Source organism: Denticeps clupeoides, chromosome 16 (genome assembly GCF_900700375.1).
Source record: "Denticeps clupeoides chromosome 16, fDenClu1.1, whole genome shotgun sequence".
NCBI lineage: Eukaryota > Metazoa > Chordata > Actinopteri > Clupeiformes > Denticipitidae > Denticeps > Denticeps clupeoides.
The window spans coordinates 16837101-16858966 of NC_041722.1; the positions used below are offsets into that span (position 1 = coordinate 16837101).

At 44.2% G+C, this 21866-nt stretch overlaps 1 protein-coding gene across 1 annotated transcript in view; it reads left to right on the plus strand.

Moving 5' to 3' along the window:
- zfhx3b (zinc finger homeobox 3b) overlaps positions 1–17878 on the plus strand; it is a 119506-nt gene extending 101628 nt beyond the window's left edge. The window contains 5 exon segments of the mRNA XM_028955857.1: positions 19–155; positions 614–814; positions 5337–5460; positions 5593–11001; positions 11095–17878. Coding sequence (XP_028811690.1) covers positions 19–155; positions 614–814; positions 5337–5460; positions 5593–11001; positions 11095–12812 — 7589 coding nt within the window. The 3' untranslated portion in view covers positions 12813–17878.
- Positions 17879–21866: the final 3988 nt, after the last annotated feature.

Sequence of the window (21866 nt, forward strand, 5' to 3'; positions counted from 1 at the left end):
TCTCTCTGTGTGTAACAGCAGTCGCCAGCCAGTCGGAACAGGAGCAGACGGATTCCCCCACCCCATCAAAGCGTCCTTCTTCCAGGTCTGGTGCTGCAGAGAGCCCCCTGTCCAGCAAGCGGCCCAGGACAGAAGACAAGCCTGCCACGGAGCAGGTGAGGAGACAGAGTCACATCGTGGCCACTGTTCATTCCCTCTAAAGCTAGCAAATCCAATCATTCATACACTATACGTTTTTTTTTCCAAAATTGTATTTTTCGCCCTTATTTTGCTGGACAATTACATCACTGATTGTGTGGACAAATCAATATGATATTGCTTATTGAAAGTGAAATAATGCACAGCGCAGCACACGGTGACACAACGGAATGTGTCCTCTGCATTTAACCATCACCCTTAGTGAGCAGTGGGCAGCCATGACAGGTGCCCGGGCATCAGTGTGTGGGGACGGTACCTTGATCAAGGGGACATCAGTGGCAACGGGATTACGAGCCCGCTTTCTAACATGCTAGGCCCATTATTGCCCAACAGGGGCGTCCAGCTGTCCAGAGGGAGGTTGAGGCCTTCTTTCCTCTTCTCCATGTGAACCTTCTCTCTCTTTCCCCTTATGCAGATGTACCAGTGTCCGTACTGCAAGTTCAGCAACACAGATCTGAACCGGCTCAGGATGCACGTGATGACTCAACACTCAGTCCAGCCCATGTTCCGATGCCCGCTGTGCCAGGACATGCTCAACAACAAGATCCACCTGCAGTTTCACCTCACCCACCTACACAGTGTGGCGCCTGACTGCGTGGACAAGCTCATCGCCACTGTGAGTGTGTGTGTGTGGGTGTGTGTGTTTGAATGTATGTGTCTTCACAGATCAAGGTTTTACACCAGAAGCAAATGAAACAATTGAAAAATTGAGCCAAAACCGTATAGTGATATAACGGATTATCAAAATGTAGTGAAAATGCAGCTAAAACACTGCTACTAATTTGCCATCTTTTTCATGTAGACCATGACAAAGCCTTTGGGCAACTTTGTTACAGGTAACCCTGGGTAATATATCCGGTGTGGCTCAGTTGGCCCGTCCATTATGTGGGATATTGGCGATTTTGCACGGTGTTTGCTGCTGACCTCGGGTGCGAGAGTCATATTTCAGCCTCAGCACTTTCACTTGGAAGCACAATCATGGAGAAAATGTCACAGTCCTTGACCTTAGTGGTATACGGCCAGGCATTCCTTCCCTTGATAGGAAGCTCTCGTTTTTAATCACACCTCGTCCTGTTCGTAACCGGGTCTATTTAAGCCGCCCATTTCACAGCCAGGCAGTCATCAAGGGCTCTAGGCGAGAGAGGGACAAAGCAAAGGGGGTCTAATGTGGCCCTTCTCAAGTGCTCACCTGTCACCGTGATTCGCACACAGCGATGGCAGTCTCATCGAGAAGCAGCTTGGGACTGAGTCACGCCTCGTCCATCTCGTTCGCCCACTCTTCCTATGTCTCTGTGACTTGCACACTCACTTCGGCTTCAACATAATGAAGGTTGTCTCTCCCGTCTCCTTCCCTCTAATTGATGACATTTGACGCTTAATCAAAACACGGAGGAAACTGTTAATTGTCAAATAGCCCCTGGGCGTCCTGTTGACTCACTCTAAGTCAGATACGATGGGATTTTTGATTCTGTAGCAACACTTGACACGGGCATTGTCCTGACATGTCCACTGTCAGTGAGCCAGGGCTCTGTTTCATTGTGTTATCATAGTCTAACCGAGGGAGAGACTCGAGTTTGTGTGTGTGTGTGTGTGTGAGTGCGAGTTCGAAGAGAATAGAGAAAAAGAAATGAAGAGAAGAGAAGGCTGTTGCTCCTAATGGTTGAATCTGTTGTTCCCTTGATGAGCAGCCTTTTTCTCCCATCTTTTTTCTTCTTTCTTTGGAGTGCTTTGACATTCTCCCCATGTCTATGATCACTCCGACGCTATTCAAAACAAAGGATTTTATTATTAATATATTCAGGTAATTGCGACACAGATGAATTGAGATTTAATGAATAGTTTTTTTTTTTTTACATTTTAATGACATTCAAGTTCAGTCAAGGCAAATATTATTATTCACTTCTTCTTTTTTTATCTAACTTGCCAACCTGACGTCTCAAGTGACTCTAGAGCAGCGATGTTGCCTCAAGGCTCCGAGCCTTGAAAAGAGACAGCCTTCTCTCTTCACCCATTTCCATCTTTAGCTCCTCGTATGCAAATCCTCGGTGCACCTCATCGCTGTTGTGAATGTACTTTGGGTTTTTCGCTTAGCCTTCGCTTCAGACAGGGGAAGGAGCTCTTGAGATTTAGCCGGGGAAGCGCCACGGAGCAGATCATGGAAGTTTTTTTTTTTTTTTTTAAATGAAGCACTAACTGTCTTATTGTCATCTAGACCTGTCAGTAAGACATTGTTTCATATTAAGGAGTAACACTTTCATCATTCTCGCTAAGTCACTTGACACAATTACCGAAATCCCTCAGCATTGGCGTCCTTTTCATCCTTTGCTACCTCACTCCTCCGAGTTAACCCGCCTTATTAAAAGTCAGCCTCGATCAAGACAATCTTTGAAAAAATGTTGCTTTTGTTTCGTTATCATCATCCCATGTCTCCGCTGGTGAGACGAGGAAAATGACTTTTGTTATTCTGTAAAGCCATCTTTACAGACCAGCTGGCAAAGGCAGAACACATTAGCAGAAGAATGTTGCTTCAATGCAGCAAATAGTACACTGACAAGTGGTGCACGGTATTTAGAGACCCAGTACAAGGCAAATTAATGGCTATTCCATCCTTCTGACCTGTAAAATATACGAGACCTAATGAATTCTGCAGTCATTGACTTTAATTTCTTGCAGACCATGCATAAAGATGTACAATATACCATCTCAACATACCGTCTCATATTCTCCACCCCCCACCTCGTTCCCTCTCTGCGTATGTTTCATTTTCTGTCTGTCGAAGATAGGGGTAATGAAAATAATTGTGCTTCATTAATTCTGAGGCTGGCTAGATGATAGCCATTTGGAACTATGTTTGCCAATTAGACGGTCCAAATTAAAAGTGACCTTGGGATACTCTCTGTGCTTGCCTCCCGTCGCCTAATGAAGCAGTTGTCTAGAAACAGTCCACTTTGTAATGTAAATCGCTGGCATGTTTTTTTTTTTTAACTCTCCATGCTGGTCACATTAATTTTTCTGGTTTTAGTTCAGAGACGATAGAGAGAGGAAGATGAAAAAAAAATGGATGCAACTCAGAAATTTTTCGCGCTTTCCTGATTGCACTGTTCATGCAGATGAAGCAGGAAAGCCTGATCTTTTCCACTTAACCCCAAGCTGCACTGGCAGGCGGCGGCTGAAGGAAGACAGAGTCCTCCGGTGGCTTGGTTTCCGGCTGATAAGCATGCCACTTTTTTGAGCATCCTTTGCTAGTAGATACGCTCTTAATTGTTCATTAGCCGAACAGTGCCACTGGCTGAAATTAATAGGATTTATTCAAAGCCCAAGTAACTATGGCCTACAGAATCAGAGAACAGAGGGCCCCAAGACAGATTCAGCAGCTGTTTATTTATATCATTTTATGCACTGTGACTGTTATGTAGCACGCTTAGCACATAACTGTGTAGTCTTTGTCCAGGTAAAATACTTTACAGCGTACAGGGTTTCTGCAGGTTTAAGGAAGACAAATTCTAAGACTTTTAAAGGCCTTTTTAAGGGCACTTTCATTAAATTTAAGACCCTTCATCTGGGTCGTCAACTACATTTGTCCAAGGGCCAGAGTTTTTCTCGGCAGACACTGTGAGGGCACTGCTGGACACAACTGCAAGATGCAAATGGGATTTTTTTTTGTGCTAATACATATTTGTCATGTAGCCTCATGTTGTTGCACTATTAACGCTATATATTCAGTAATATCAGAGAAATGTTTAATATAAGGAGAATTCCCTCTCTCATAACACGTCCACCAACGTTGGATTCTGATCTCATACACAGAAATACAAAACACACACTAGAAATTCACCGAATTATTTAGAGGTTACTGCTAAATACATTTATTGATTATGCAGTATTTTTTAAAAACTTTTAAATTTGGATTTAAGCCTTGCTAGTAATTTTATATTTTTTATGATATTTAAGGCCTTAATTTTTTGAAAAATCAATTTCGAAATCCAACCCAAATTTTAAGGACCCGCGGAAACTCTGACTGTAGAATGGCGGTGATGATGGTAAATACAGTGATGAAGGGTGTTCTTTGAAGAAGAGAGTGAGTGGAAGATTGAGACAGAGGATTAGTCCTCATTTATAGAAGGACCCAGATGCAGTTGTGAGAAGGGTGGGGGTGTGGTAAGAGTGTGGGCTGGGGTTTGTGAATTGAAATGCGGCATAGGGAGTGAAGCTGATTATTCTGTTTGGGGAGTTAATTGAAGGAAGGTGAAGCAGACAGTGCCTCATCCCCCGGCCCCTTCCAATCTCAATCACTGATTATTGTTAAATAGGAGCTGCTTAATGAGAGTATTTGATGAATTGTTGTCTTTTTTTAGAAAGAGAGAGGGAGAAGGAGAAAGCAGAGCAAAAAAATACAGGGAGTAGGCATTCGCCGTGTTGGGAGGGTGCTGTCATTCACACGTGATTGACTTCAGCCTTCTGAGAGCATACGAATCCTACCTGCATTTCTTTACTTTTTAAATCAATATTAATCACCGCTAGACATGTACTAATTAATAAATGAGCAAACCATCAAGACGATATAGACACAAATGCATCATGCACTCTTTTGCTTTCAATATGAAGCCTAGTTACCAGTGTTCTACATACACTGCAGAAATGCCTGCTTACATTGATAAGGTAATCCATTAACACTATGAGAATGGGACTTTTTCAAGGAGGAGGAATCTTTTAATTAGGCTCCCCAATAAGGTTTTTCAGTTGGCCAAGGTAGTCTTCTGAGCCCATCACACTAATTGGCTGTAGCAAAGGTTTCCATGCACATGACAAAAACACTGACAGTGATCAAAGTGCAAATTCCAGGGCTTACCAGTATAATAGAAACAATATTGTTATATTGTGTGTGCCCAAAAGTTAAGCGAGAAAGAGAGACTGATTGTCATTCTGCTTACCTGTTCATCTATTCATCTATATTTTACTTACTTGACAAAAAATATCGTCCGCAACATTAAAGTGAAAACCTATTTGATACTCTCAGCATGCAAGTGCTTGGTGCATTTTAATGAAGAAACTGAACACGTTGGTATTCATTTAAAGAGATTGTCACTGAAAGTGGACCTGTAATTAACACGGGACACACCTTGTCTTTTATTCTCCAGGTGGCACCTACAGAAGTACTGCCAGCAAGCATGTTCATACCAATCCCTGGTTCGGAAAGGGAAGCAAAAAACAACCCTCAGTCAATGGCAAACGCCAGTGGTGACGACATAAAAAAACTGAGAGGTTGGTGAAATCTAATTTTTTATTTATGTTCTTTATGTAATTATTATACCTCATTACTGTTAAATGGTGTATAGAACACACTTTAATTTATACATGTATTAAATAGTATCTATTCTATTCTTATTTTGTCAGAGACCCCAGATGCTGAGCCAGAGAGAGGAGTTCCATTGTCTACAGATGTGATTGAATCCCGGAAATCACCTCTAGATGAACAGTCTGGGAAAGAAGATGCCACTGGTTTCCTGTGTTGGAAAAAAGGTTGTAACCAGGTCTTCAAGTCCTCCAACTCCCTCCAGATGCACTTCAATGAGGTCCACAACAAAAGGCCACAGTTACCTGTCTCTGACCGGCATGTCTACAAGTACCGCTGCAACCAGTGTAGCCTTGCCTTCAAGACTGTGGAGAAGCTGCAGCTTCACTCCCAGTACCATGTCATCAGGGCAGCTACTATGTGCTGCCTATGTCAGCGAAGCTTTAGAACTCTACAGGCCTTAAAGAAGCACCTGGAAACCAGTCACTTGGAGCTGAGTGAAGCTGACATTCAGCAACTTTATGGAGGATTACTTATGAATGGTGACCTAATGGTCATGGGTGATCCATCTCTAGGAGAAGATCAGATCAGCTTTGGAGAGGATGAAAAGGAAGCAGAGGACAGTGATCCAGAAGAGAAGCAAAGTCCCACAGGCAGTGACTCTGGTTCCTTGCAAGAGGATTCTGGATCTGAGCCTAAACGAGCCTTGCCATTCAGGAAAGGTCCAAACTTCACCATGGAGAAGTTTCTAGATCCTTCCCGTCCTTTCAAATGTACCGTTTGTAAAGAGTCCTTCACACAGAAGAACATCCTACTTGTGCATTACAACTCTGTCTCACACTTGCACAAGGTCAAACGTGCTCTGCAGGAATCCACCACTGGCCAGCCAGAGCCCACCAGCAGCCCTGACAACAAACCTTTCAAATGCAGCACTTGCAATGTGGCATACAGCCAGAGTTCCACACTGGAGATACACATGCGATCTGTCCTCCATCAGACCAAGGCACGAGCTGCCAAGCTTGAGGCTGCTGGAGGCAGTTCCACTAACGTCAGCACTACTGGCTTAAGCGGAGGGGGCTCCTCTCTAAGCACTTCTACTTCCAGCCCCATTCCAACCACCAACTCTACAACAACTTCGAATAACAGCAGTAACTCTTCAGCTGGAGTTCAGACAGTACAAAGCATCCTAGGAGGCAACCACTTGAACCAGTCCCACAGCATAGAAAGCCTGGGTAACTCTTCCCTTCATTCATCTCCCTCGGAGAACCATGATATGAAAAAGAAGAAATTTGCAGAGATGTTGTCTGCCAGAGGCCATCAACAGCAGCTTCAGCAGCAACAGCAATTGGCCCAGGCCCAGGCGCAAGCCCAGCTTCAGCAAGAGCTTCAGCAGCAAGCTGCACTTATTCAGTCTCAGCTCTTCAACCCTCTTCTCCAGCACTTCCCAATGACAACAGATGCTCTTTTACCCTTGCAGCAGCAGCAACTGCTCTTTCCCTTCTACATCCCTGGTGCAGAGTTTCAGTTGAACCCAGAGATTAACAGCTCTCCTCTTAGCCTGAGTGGAACCGCTGCTGCCCTACTTGAAGAGCAAAAGAACTCAACCCAACAAAGTTGTCTTCAGCAACAGCTGATGCACCATCACTTGCAGCACCAAGCCCAGCAAGCCTCAGGCCAGATGGCTCTACTTCAGCAGAATGCATCACTTTCACATTCAATGGACAAAAAACCAAAGTCACAAGTTAATGACAAAGATAAAGACCTTCCAAAGGACAGGGATTTGAATGATAGGACAGAGGAGTCATCCTCCAAAGATGCCACAGACAACATGAAATCCAAAGAGAAGAAAGAGCTGTCTCAGACCACACTTACCATGAACCATGACACTGGCTTTCCTCCACCTAGGATTGCCTCAGATGCACGTGGAAATGCCACCAAGGCCCTTTTGGAAAATTTTGGATTTGAATTGGTGATTCAGTACAATGAAAACAAACAGAAGGCACAGAAAAAGTCAGGATCAACTGGAACTGGGCTAAATTCAATCAGCAGAGTAGTGGATCCAGTTGAGGGCTTAGAGAAGCTGGAGTGTGAAGAATGTGGCAAGCTTTTCTCAAACATCTTGATCCTTAAGAGTCATCAAGAGCACATACATCAAGCATTCTTTCCATTTAGATCATTAGAAAGGTTTGCTAAGGAATACAGAGAGCAATATGACAAGTTGTATCCATTGAGACCTCAAACACCTGAGACTGCTCCTCCACCTCCTCCTCCACCTCCTCCCCCACCACCACCACAAAGAGCTCCCACACCAAACATTCCTGTGTCTGCTCCAGCTCTTACTCCTCCAACTGTACCAACACCACAGCCCAGTGTTCCAATGGCTCAGATTCCCATGCCAATGGATCTTCCACTGTTCTCCCCACTAATGATGCAACCCATGTCCATCCAGTCTTTACCTTCTCAAATTCCCTCTCAGCTGCCATCTGTGGAGCAAGGACTTGCCACTGATTTGGCCCAGCTCTACCAGCAGCAGCTTACCCCAGCCATGTTACAACAACAGCAGAACAAGAGACCCCGCACACGAATTACAGATGACCAGCTCAGGGTCCTACGGCAGTATTTTGACATCAACAACTCCCCAAATGAAGATCAAATTAAAGAGATGGCAGACAAGTCAGGACTTCCTCAGAAAGTCATCAAGCACTGGTTCCGTAACACCCTTTTCAAAGAACGTCAGCGCAACAAGGACTCTCCATATAATTTCAACAACCCACCAACCACCACCCTAGAGGATTCCAGAATTGATTCAAAGCCACCATCACCCGAACCCCAAAAGCATGAGAGCTATGGAAGCAAAAGGTCTTCCAGGACCAGGTTCACAGATTACCAACTTAGAGTATTACAAGACTTCTTTGATGCCAATGCTTACCCCAAAGATGATGAATTTGAACAACTCTCTAACCTGCTAAGCCTGCCAACACGGGTCATTGTCGTATGGTTCCAGAATGCCCGACAGAAAGCTCGTAAGAATTATGAGAACCAAGGAGATGGTGGAAAAGATGGAGAACGTCGTGAGCTCTCCAATGACCGCTACATCCGTACTAACAACTTGAACTACCAGTGCAAGAAATGCAGCCTGGTTTTTCAGCGTATATTTGATCTTATCAAGCACCAAAAGAAGCTCTGTTACAAAGATGAAGATGAAGAGGGACAGTATGACAGCCAAAATGAAGATTCACTTGACCTTTCTCATGAGTACTTTACCCCATCTGGGTCTTCTGGTCATACCCCAATGCCCTCCTCCTCAAGCCTCTGCCCTCTTCCCCCTTCAGGCTCAGCATTCTCTCATGTGACATCAGAGAAGGATGAGGCAACAACAGCAAACACATCCAACTCATTTGATGATAAGGCTAAACATCCTGCTGAAACATCCTTAGATGCCAGAGACAACCAGATTACTGTGAAACAAGAGAATTCACATGTATCTGAAATTCAGCAACAGAGACCCAGTAGAGAGGAGAAGGCTCAGATGACACCAAAGAATGCAAAGCTTTCATCGCCCTCCATCTCCCAGCACCAGTCACAGAGTGGTCATTCAACCTCGCAGACCACCTTGGCACTCAATCCTCTCCTGTCTTCAGCCTCACAGCAGCAGCTGGCACAGCAGATGATTCCATACCAATGTGAACAGTGCAAGCTTGGTTTCCCATCGTTTGAGCACTGGCAGGAGCACCAGCAGCTTCACTTCCTTACTGTGCAAAACCAGTTTATCCACCCTCAGTTTCTTGATCGCCCACTTGACATGCCATTTATGCTGTTTGATCCCAGCAATCCCCTCCTGGCTGGTCAACTCCTCTCTGGAGCCATTCCACAAATACCTACCAGCTCTGCCACCTCTCCCTCAACACCCACTTCTACCATGAATTCCCTGAAGAGAAAGTTGGAGGAGAAAGCAGGCACCAGTCCAGGTGAAAATGACAGCACCAACAGTGGGGAAGAGCCACAACGGGACAAGCGCCTCCGAACCACCATAACACCGGAGCAGCTAGAGATTCTTTACCAGAAGTATCTTCTTGATTCCAACCCTACACGCAAAATGCTAGACCACATTGCCCATGAGGTCGGGCTCAAGAAAAGAGTTGTTCAAGTGTGGTTTCAGAACACTAGAGCTAGGGAAAGAAAAGGTCAGTTCAGAGCTGTTGGACCAGCTCAAGCGCACCGCCGATGTCCTTTCTGTCGTGCCCTGTTCAAAGCAAAAACAGCTTTAGAAGCGCACATTCGTTCACGTCACTGGCATGAAGCTAAACGTGCCGGCTACAACCTTGTCCTCCCCAGCATGCTACCTGAACAAGAGGGAATGCAGCTCAAAATGGATCCTTTGGATATTTCGAGCTACACCCAGCTTGCTCCTTCTATCAACAGTGATGGGCAGTGTTCTTCTTTGTCACCAGTGAGCAAAAGCATGGATTTGTCTCCCAGGGCTCTCTTGAGTCCAACCTCCATAAAAGTGGAGGGGATGGAGGACTTTGAAAGCCCAACCATATCCTCGGTTAATATGAGCTTTGACCCAAGCAAACTTGACAACGATGACTGTTCCTCTGTGAATACAGCCATCACTGACACCACAACAGGTGATGAGGCCAATGCTGACAATGACAGTGCTGACACAAAACATGGCCGCAACAGCAGTGACTTCCTCTCCAAGTCAGGGGGCACTGCACCCTCCATTGAGAACGATGACCAGATGTCCTCAGGACTTGTGAGCCCCGCAACAAGTTTCCATGCTAAAGACTTTGAAAACGAGGCCCTCGTGGATTACAGTGAGACCTCGAGTTTGGCTGACCCCTGTTCGCCCAGCCCTGGAGCATCTGGCAGTAGAAGCATTGACAGTGGAGACAGGCCTGGCCAAAAGCGCTTCCGTACACAGATGACTAACCTCCAGCTGAAGGTGCTCAAATCATGTTTCAATGACTACCGGACCCCCACCATGCTGGAGTGTGAGGTGCTAGGCAATGACATTGGACTTCCAAAGAGAGTGGTACAAGTGTGGTTCCAGAATGCTCGTGCCAAAGAAAAGAAAGCTAAGCTCAGTATGGCTAAGCACTTTGGCATCAACCAGACATCCTATGAGGGACCGAAAACAGAGTGCTCCTTGTGTGGTGTAAAATACAGTGCCCGTCTTTCGATTCGAGACCACATCTTCTCGCAGCAACACATATCCAAGGTGAAGGATACAATTGGAAGCCAGCTTGACAAGGAGAAAGAGTACTTTGACCCGGCCACTGTTCGCCAGCTGATGGCCCAGCAGGAAATGGATCGCATCAAGAAAGCCAATGAGGTCTTAGGCCTAGCACAGCAGCAGGCAATGCAGCAGCAAGGGATGTTTGACAGCCCTGCTCTACAAGCCATGAATCTTCAGTCTGCCTACTCAAACCTGCAAGGGATACCACCTGTTCTGTTACCAGGGGTTGGTAGCCCATCATTGCCAGGGTTTAGCTCATCAAACACAGGTATGATTGATTTTCACAGTGCACAGTATTGTTTTTCATTATGAATTAGTTGTAATTAAGACAGAAATATTAATATGTTTTCTTGTGTTCTAGCTTTAACTCCTCCAAAACCTCCAAACCTCCTGAACATGCCTGGTGCCAGTGTTCCTTCACCAAGTCTCCCCACGTCTGGTCTACCCAACAAGCCAGCTGCTTCCTCTTCCTTGGCCTCATCAAGCCCAACCCAAGCCACCACCTCCTTTGCTCACTCATCATCTACATCTACATCTAGTTCCACATCTACATCTGCAAACCCACATTCAGGCTCACGAGCCGAAACCCACAAAGAGCGTGATGCTGACAGGTCGCGAGAGAAGGAGAAAGCGAAAGAGAAAGGAGAGAAGCCTTCTACACCATCATCCACTGGAGGCACTCCAGCACCTTCCACGTCAGCTGCCAGTGCTAAAAAAGAGAAGCCAGATGCGGCCGTTCCAGCCACTTCAATGCCAACTCCAGGGATGGAGTACGTTGTTGATCCTGCTCAACTCCAGGCTCTGCAGGCTGCTTTGGCATCTGATCCCACTGCTCTGCTCACCAGTCAGTTTCTTCCCTACTTCATGCCTGGCTTCTCTCCCTATTACACCCCTCAGATACCTGGCGCTCTCCAAGGTGGATACCTTCAACCAATGTATGGCATGGAGAGTCTGTTTCCTTACAACCCAGCTTTATCGCAAGCTCTGATGGGGCTGTCCCCAGGTTCCCTGCTCCAGCATTACCAGCAATATCAGCAGAGCCTTCAGGAGGCACTGCAGCAGCAGCAGCGACAGCTTCAGCAGATCCAACAACCGAAATCAAGCCAAAACCCAGTTTCCACCCAGTCCTCGGGGGACCGAAAGGAATCTGCCAAAGAACCGGTTAAGTCGGAGGAGCAGAGAGGCGCGTCCCGAGCTGATAATTCTTCCTCTTCCTCCCACAATAATCTACCCACTGAGCAGCATGAGATAGATGGCAAAGGTGCAGACCCCCTTCTTGACCAGTACATTGTCCCCAAAGTTCAGTACCGGCTGGCGTGCCGCAAGTGTCAAGCTGTCTTTAAGAAGGAGGAGGCGGCTATCAACCACCTGAAGTCGATATGCTTTTTTGGTCAGTCTGTGGCAAACCTGCAAGAGATGTTGCTTCGTGTCCCCAGCAGCTCAGCTGAGGGCAGCCTTTATGACTGTCTGGCCTGCGAAACCACACTGGATGGGGACAAAGCACTTAGTCAACACCTGGGGTCGGCCTTGCACAAACACAGAACAATCAAGCAATCAGCCAGAAATGCCAAAGAGCACGCTACTAGTTTATTACCTCACTCTTCAGCCTGCTTCCCCGATCCTAACACCGCATCTACCTCGCAGCCTGCCACTCACCCAAACAGCACCCCGTCGCCCCCACCAACCACATCAGCCGCCACGCCATCTTCCGTCTCCTCATCCTCGTGCTCCTCCTCTTCCTCCGCCGCCACCCCGCTCAACACCACAGCAGCCAGCAAACCCTGGCCCCAGGCCCCCTTTTCCAGAGCTTTATCTGGGAAGACCAATGCCACTCCTTCTACGTCGTTTCCTCCAGTATCCTCACCTTCAATGGTTACCTCAAGTTCATTGAGCACCTCAGGGGTTCAGACCTCGATACCAACAGACGTCTTTTCGGACGAGTCGGACTCTGACAGCAGTCAGAAGTCAGCCGACAGGCTGGGCAGGACATCGGAGGAGTCGCAGCCCGTCTGTCTCAAAGACAGTAGTAGTTGTAGTAGTAACCTTGCTAGCGTAGGAACAGACTCCATCAGATTGTAAAAGAGCTTTCAATGATGGACAATGGTAAAAAAAAAAATGTAAAAGACAAAAAAAAGTAAAACACAAAAGAAAAATACAAAAAAGCAGCAATGTTAAAATGTTTAAAAGCATACAAACAAATTTCAGAAAAAAAGTGTGTAAAGACTAACTGCAATTCCAAAGCTTGTAACCAAAAATTTTAATGTTAGTGGATTGTTTTCCCATATCAACATGCTGGTTTTTGTTTTTCAACTCAAAAAATATATATATCTATATAAATCTATATTATATACATATATATAAACAGAGAGGATCACTGCAGTTACATTTTGGAATATAGAGGAATGCTGTATAGCAATGGACTGCCTCTTTAAAGTTGTTGAAATGCCCTACTCCCTTTTAACAAAGTACAAAGCTGTCCCTCCTTTAAAGAAATATTTTCAATTAATAGCACAGTGACATTAAGCCAGTATGTGCTGTATGGGAGAATAGTCGTACAGTTTTCTTGCTATCTAAGCATTCAAATACCAATGGCTTGCTAAAGTAAAACGAATGATGTAATGTCTATTTTATTCTCAGGTCAACAGCTCACGTTTTCTTTCTGTTACAGAAACCCATTATTTTGCTTAACGTTTTGTTCCTAACATTTATGGGTTTTTTACATTCATTTTAAAGGCAGAAAGTGTTCAAAAATAGTGATATTCATTTGAAGGCATAGCTTTCTGGGCATTCAAAAAAGGTAGCTGAATGGCTTTAATGGTTTTTACACAAGTTCAATTCTTTTAAGAGGATTTTTCACAATCCCTCTTTACCCAGACACAAAGAGCATTGCAGACTTGTTGGTGGGGGGTATAAAGATTTTTTTTAAGAAGAAAACTTTCTGTATTTATGATAGATATAAACATTTTGATGTTAAGTAGATTGTTGCATTGGAAATGAATTTAAACAGTATGGTAGATCGAAATATCTTTGTGTACATTTAGCTTTTGTATTGTCCAACATTAAGGCGCTTCATTTGATGTTGTCTTGGTCATTCCAATAGACTAGATTAAGGAGCAGTAACTGACCTATACTTTATTTCCGTCTTTTTCTTACCTTCTTGGCCTGTGTTCACCCAACTGCCAATAACTGACAAGGCAGGTTCCCTTCGTTCAGAAGCGGTTTTCTGTCTTTTGTGTTGGTGTGGATCCAACCAAAAAAAGAGAGAAGAGAATTTTGATTCAGTTTTTGTTACCTTTGTGCACTCTCCAATGTCTTTCTGTCTCTATATGCCCTGTTTAGTTTTATTTTTCTTTCCTTTCTTCTATTCCTGCATTTGTAGATACAGAGGTAGTTACTTCTCCTCATTCACTACAAAGCGGATCTTTGTTGTCATTGTGTGGCTGCCATCTGTTTATGGCTTTATTTTTTATTATTTTTTTTTGTTTTGTTGGTTTCATATATGAAATTTTAAAAGAATAATAATAATAATAATTCTCACGCTTTAAAACAAAAAGAAAATCCAAAGACAAAACACTTTCACCATTGGTGCATAAAGATAAGATAAGAGGCTTCTTTATACTTGAGAATTTGTTGCTGTTTTTAAAGGAAAGAAAACTAAGTTTTAAAAATAAAGGAGTACGCATCAGAGTTGCCGTTTTTGCTTCTTTGCAAGCAGACAGGTGGCTTTTCTTACACAAAATACCAAGAATACCAAAAACCAAAAAAGGGCCCTCGTCCTTGCATTGTGGAGTAGCAATGTTCTAGAGCCATTGCAGTTTGTAAGATAGAGGTTACAAAGCTCTTTGTTCAGTTTTATCACACTTTTCTTTTTCTTTTTTTTTTTTAAGAAATGTAAAAGGTCTGGTCTTTGAGGACATATGTTTTGCTGCTAATGTAGATTTTGAAAAGAAGAATACCTAGATGCATGCTCATTTTGCTTTTTTGGCTAAGCTTTAATGAAAAAGGAAAAAAAAACAACCACCAATAAACCATTTCCCTGCCTCTGCGACTTTTTTTTTCTTCTCCTCCTTGCAAAAACGGAACTTTGAAGACTGTGAATATATGTTCCAAAGGACATTTTGGCCGATTATTTGTTCTCTTTTTTATCTTTAATTTTATTTATTTTTTTTAAAGACCAATCTTTAAAACCAATGATGTTTGTAAAGAATAGTGCATTCCAAATATCATATCTGCATCTTTTGTTTTTTTCTTAAGCAAGGACTGGTCCTAGTTCCTTTCTTTTTATACTCTTCTATTTGATCTCATTTCTAAGGTGACTGTAAGCTGTTGTGTAAAGTTGCCGTAGTGGGTTTGCTGAACATCACCACTCTGTTCCCTCCTTTTCAAGCCGTGGTACAGGGAGCTTTGAGATTCCCTGCAGTCATCCAAGGATGATGCTCACTTGAATTAGACCAAGTAAAAGTGGTTTACCAAAAATGTACATAATACATCGGGTACCTGTGTGTCACAGGTTGAGTGTCATCACGCCTCTCAGTGTGTAACAAGTCTCAGAAGGAAATAATGGCTGTTTTGCAAAGTCTGGAGTGTCAGCCTCCCATCCTGGGAAATCAGGTCGGGACTTGCCCCAGGTTTCTGCAGGGCGTTTAACCATTTTCATGCATGAAATGTCAATTACAGGTTATCAAAGGACGTCTTCATTCCAAAGCATTGTAAGACTGAAAAGGAAGAGATTTTTTGAAGATGCCCCCTGTTTTTGTATGGTAGGAGATATTTTGGATGGTCAAGAGGTGTTTATAATACCTTTGTGTCCAAAGAGTTCGGCCACTCCAAGAAAAAACGCTTTACTTAAACACGCCCACCTTTATCCAAAAAAGACATTAACGATTTATTTTAATTTTCCTCTCCAAAATATACATGGTATATTTCAATTTGTGAATAACTGCTTTTTGGCCACAATTGTATAGCAAGTGTATTTGGACTTAATTAATACATTGCTGCAAACTCAAAAGTGTGTTTAAAGTGTTACGTCTTGCAAAGCAATGTCATTTGGTGTTTCTACTTGCGCATGCTATTGAAATTGGGTAGATTTGGTCTGCAAGCTTGCCACTCTTTATCTAAAATATTGTTTATATGATTTTTTTTTCAAAACTCTGATGTTGTACAGATTATTTTGAATGCTCCTCCTTTAGTTCATTTTCAAATAATGTAAAACATGTATTATTTTCATATATTCAACTATTTCTAATGTGATTAAACTTGTTTGTATATTATTTTTTTCTTCACATAAATTAATGTTTTAGCACCAGCTTTAAAATCCAATCACTTTTGTTTGACATCTTTTTTTTATTTGAAATCCTATGACCTGGCCACTTTATGGTGTAATAGCGTTACGTTTCTCTCCAAAGTCGTCTTTGTTCCTCTGCTTTCTGGTGAGGGGGCATCAAGGCCCTCACTGCTGAGTTAGCCAGCATGGACTGTATGTATGTTTACCTGCCTGTGTGTTTGTGTGTGTGTGTGTGTGTGTGTTTGGTATATGAACCAGCATCGTTTTTCGTTTTATGTTACACATCTTAATTTGACACCAAAACGTGTTGAACTGCAAAGTTGGCAAGATGGCAAATCAGATGACGAAGTGACAATAAGGAGATATCATGGGGGGGGGTGGTCTTGCTGAAGCACTGAGCAGCTCTTATTTTGAAATGAATGTGGCCAAAGCTTAATGCAGTTAAAATGAAATTTTAAAAACAAAACCCTGTAATTGTGTATTTATTGTGGCACATCACACAGCTGAGATACGTCGAAACACATTGGGATACTTGATTTTATATCTTATTCTTGGTGGACATTTTGCAAAGAGAGGAAGCAAAGAGGATTTTTTTTTTCTGTATGTCATCCTTTTGCCCACTGTGAAACGAAAAAAGTATACAAATATAGATATATTTAGAACAGAAGACATCGGCTTTTTTTGTTTGAAATGGCAAAGAAGGAAAAACGAAGAAATGAACTCTGGGAAAACTTTGGAGGCTGCGGCTGCACCGAAACTGTGCGTGGGAGCTCAAGGCTTTGGGCAGGAGTGGCGCTGGCATCTCGTCGTTCATTTGATTCTCCAATGGGGACGGACTCTGGAACCAGTGGACAATGGCGCAAACGGAGGGCCAAAACCTCGGACAGACGCTGAACTCCAGTGGCGGAAGCCGCCTCCTCCTGCCTCACACGCTCACGTCACTACTGCTTCTGCTTGGACGGACATTCTGGTCACTTCTGAACGGGAACGGACACAAAACTTGGCCTCTTTTTTCCCGGTTCATGGTGTTACTTTTTTTTTTTTTTTTTTGTACTTCCTCCCGCCTGTCGAGCTGATTGACAGACGGCACGATCCAGTCAGACGAAGGACTGACCCCGCCCCGTCACGGAGCCAACCAATCCCCATCCCTCTCAAACCAACAAAAGACAGTACACAAACAGGAGGGGGGTGTTTCTTGGCTGTCATTCTTGAGGAAGCAGTTGACACACATGTACACACACATACACACACACGAAAAAGCAAATCAACCAAAATTAACAACCAAACTAACAAACAACCAAACAAAAACCATTTGCTCCAGTTTCAAAGATGAACTATTTCCTGGAGCTCCCTGTTCCCTTTGTGACTCCTAGTGCCACAGTGTTGTTTAATTTTATTTTTCCTTTTTTTTTTGTTTTTTAAATCCTATCTCTTTTTTATTTCTTCCTTTTTTTTGTTCTCGAGTTATTCCTCCTTCGAGCCTCACAGACAGGCTCAGTGGCTCCTGGTAACCCAACCAAGGGTAAAAAAAAAAAAACAGCCTTGCAATGTACAAAAAAGAGCAAGTTAAACCAAAAATGTTGTTCTTGATGTCTTTTCTATACTGTAGTCTTGTTAGCTTTTTTGTTACTGTAATTATATGATGAGGATTTCCAAAACTGTACCAAATGACATGGAGACTAACATACATACTACCACATGGAACTTCAGACTTTTAAAGAAAAAAAACTTTTGTCACAAAACCTTGTTGTCCTAGTTAAGTTGATTGTAGATGGTAATTGAATATACTCCTTTGAAAATATTTCATCAAGTATGTTTCTTGCTCATTGTGATACATTAAAAGTATGAGCATAAACACTCACGCGTCTTTTTGTCCTCTCTATGCGTGTGGCCAATCACTGTCCAGTCCAGTCTGGGAGTTTCATTTCATTTTCCATTAAATCCACACTGTCGTACATTGCGTCCCCTCATGCCATCACTCCGCATTAAGCTGCTATTCATACAGCAATCTTGGGACAATAATTAAACCTCATTTCGAATCATTAATTAGTGTGTGATTAGCATGAGAGAGCCAGAACCCTCGGCCGCCTCCAAAATCTTACAGCGTTTGCATGCTACGTCGTCATTTTTCAAGGCCTCGTAGGGGGAGGTTGATGGACAAGATTAATTAAAACGTATTAACTTACGAATGCAGAATAACGCTTAATTAGAAGTGGCTGTTTGCGGCTAATTCAAGTTGATGAAGGCTTAAGACGAATGTGGCTCTAAGTGAGGGTTCCTGTTTAGGGCACCGCTTTTTAATTCACTCTGACTTGTGAGAAGGATGGAATGTGATGTTCATTAGCACGGCGCTGCAATGTAAATTAGAAATCCCGGCGTTGAGCGTGCATGCGGACCCCATGTCCCCGAAACGTCCATTAAAGACTCATGCACGACCCCTCGCTCTTCTGCATGATGTATGTTTATGATTGTCCCGTGGTTTTGATGGGAGTTGCACCTCAACAAGAAGGAATCTGCTGGGGGAATAAAAGCGATTCTGCAATGAATAAAACAGGAAAGAAGCTCACAGTGGAGTTCACGGAATCGTAGTTTGGAAGGAAGCTCTTCTTCCTGGTCCTGCTTGCCGAGGGCGGCCGGTGTTTTTGCCGGCTGGAATGTGACACAGTTGCACCACGCTGGTTTGAGTCTAATGCAGGAAGACTTCGTATGAAACGAGATGCTCTTTTTGAAAAACAAAACTGAAATAACAGGAGGGGGGCGGACTCCTCTCCCCACTTCTCCTCTAACCAAAGTCAGGAGAAGGGGAAGCCGCGAGGGCACTAACTCGTCTTTTGATGTTCCCTTTAATAAAGAAGTGGGCCATTACCAGCGCTGTGTGACCTTTAGTAAGCTTCACTCTTTCTCTCTGAACTTTTGATTGAGCCGCTGTTCTCTTGGATGATGACCAGGGGTAGACTGGAGTGAAACGTCTCTCTCGGTTCGACTCAGAAGATCATTCCTGATCTGTGGCAGTGTGGAAGTTCCAGCCAGGCCTTCGAAAGCTCCGACTCGTTTTGCCCACCTCGGGTCAAGTCAGACCTCTTTGTTTTTTAAGTAACTAACTTCAAATACCACTAATTTGCCCCTGGAGATGGAGGAGTTGTTCTTCTGAAAGTGCCGAATGACGACAGAGGAGAAAGATCAGTGGGCAGTGCACCTCAGCGGGTTCCTCTCCATGTCAGAGCTCACGTTTCCCCAGCAGTCTGGCCTCCTGTTTTCAATATGCCTCGCCTTTGGGGACCGTGTTGTTTTAGAGATCATAGATGCTCTCTTGGCGTGCGTGTCCACACAACACCTAGTCCATCTCCTCTGAATCTCCGGGAACGGCCGTCTGTCCAACCCACGCAAAAGAGAAACATACCCCACTCTGATTCAGCGAGGAGGCTAGAGGCCAGGAGAACCAGATTCGCCGGCCATGCTGAGCCAATTAACACGCAACGATACATCCCGAATGAATTAAAAGCGCCCTAATCGGATCAGCGTGAAAAGCCAGGCCGCTTCCTTCCCCTGCCCCATACCAGATGGCACCCGGGCTCAGGCGCCCCATTGTACCAGCGGCGGCCCAAGCTGCAGAGTGTGTAATTGGGTTAGCGCCTGAGTGTAACGCTGGCCATGGGCGAGAGGGGAGCCACCCCCGTTTAGTGCCCCTGCCCCCCGGAGGTGAAAGGGCTTCGTCCATAAAAGGGCCCATAACGTAATTATTTTGTCCTCCATTCAGCCTGGGCAGGAATGAGGGTCGTCTCGGTGGGACACCATCTCACGGGGAGCTCTCACCCACCTCGGCGTCTCCGTCTGCAGCCTCCAGCAGCAGGTTTAGCGGTTCGTGATGGATGGAGAAGGCGTGTTGATGACTCTGTCCGTCTTCCTCACAAGCCCTTGTGGGTTTTCTTGTTCTAAGCTCTGCAGATCCACTTCCAGCTTTGCGGTGGATTGAAGGTACCGCTGCTCGACAGCTTAAGCCTTGGAGACAACAAAAGGCACATGTGCACCGAGGCAGACTGTGTAATCACGGCCATTGTTTAAAATGGGAAACATCGCCTTTTAGCGGCCCCTCGGCACCAACAGCTCGCGACCACAGAGAGTAAAAGACAAGCAGAAGCCAGAGGGGGAAACCGCACATTCCCAGAATTCCCTGCAGTCCCACGTTGCTGTGCGCCGGGCATCGGCGCCTGTAGACGACGCGTAATCTGGCCAAGAGACGTTAACCTCCGTGCCAAGACGACTTCTGCTGACCTCACTGTGGTCTCATTTACATTTACAGCATTTATCAGACGCCCTTATCCAGAGCGACTTACAATCAGTAGTTACAGGGACAGTCCCCCCCTGGAGCAACTTAGGGTTAAGTGTCTTGCTCAGGGACACAATGGTAGTAAGTGGGATTCAAACCCGGGTCTTCTGGTTCATAGGCGAATGTGTTACCCACTAGGCTACTACCACCCTGGTCTCGTTGCAAAAAAAAAAAAAAAGAAATTCATGTTTGTGGGGGAGATGTTGTGTTTGATTGAGGTGAAATGCATTTATAGGAAGGCCAATCCAAATTAGCATTTGCTCAGCAAGGGCGACGTTTTTAGTGACATGAAGATATATTGCACAGAGCTAAAGGCTTTGCGAACAGTCATTTTTTTTATGTTTCAGGAAATAACACACAAATAACTATGAGAAACATTTTTTCTATACAGATATTAAAGAAAATGAAATACAAGTCTGTTTCCCAAACCTCTTTAAACACATATCAGTCTTCCTATAAAAAAATTGCTAATGTTACGGCTTTATTTTAAGGTACAATTTTCTACACCCACTTGTACAGTTCAGGGCCGCATGGCAGGTCGCACTGGAATACACCAAATACAATATGAAATTTCAACATTTTGGGAAAATCTTGCTTACTCTTTAAAATAACTGTTTACTAAGCATTAAATAATTGCACTCCTGCCATAAAGATTAAGACATATTTTCAATCAATTACTGTTAAAAATGTCAAAATTTTAGATTATAAAATATCTATATATAGAAATATATAAAAAAAGATATAATATTATATAATTGCATAAACCTTTTAAAATATGTACACATAAAAATGTATGATTAAAGTCACACGATGGTCATGTTTTGTTCTGGAATTCATATGTGTTCTGTAGAAATGAAGGTGCATTAAGTTCCACTGTCACCTCAAAACCACAGTCTCAGTCCCACGATCCTCGGCCATCGTCTTCTCCTGATGGCTGGAGGAGACTTGGTGAGAGTGAAGCAGGAAGAGATTAAAATGGGTAAGATGAGCTCCTCTCCTGTTTTGAATGGAGGTCGCTTTTAAAATGCGAGCGTTAAAGAGGAACTGATCAAAGCGAGAGGAGATGGTGGTGACACAGTGGGGATAGAGATGAGTCTTCCCTTTCAGCCCCCGAGTTCAGACCCGTCACCTGCTGCTACACCATCCAAGAACGTGGCTTAGAGGGACACTGAGGTCCTAATGCTGCCTGTTCATGACAGTGCTGAGATGCTTATGCTCTGGGAATCTAGGGGACATGGTTGTTGTTCATCTCGGTGACCCCAGTTCTTTCAAGAGGAAACCATCCACTTAAAAGAGTCCATCCTTTGGTACCCCCTGCACCTCCCAGATCAGAAGCCTGCTGGGAGCCCAGGGGAAGTTGTGGAGGGTGGCTTGGGCGATGCATTTCCTGTCTCCTGGCCATTGGATCAGGTGTCGCAGTTTTCACAGCACCTTCTGGTTCCAGTTAAGCAGAAACAAGGTCCATCAGAAGGAGTCCGAGCAAAACTGAGCTCCAATCAGGCCTGACAGGCGGGAATATTGG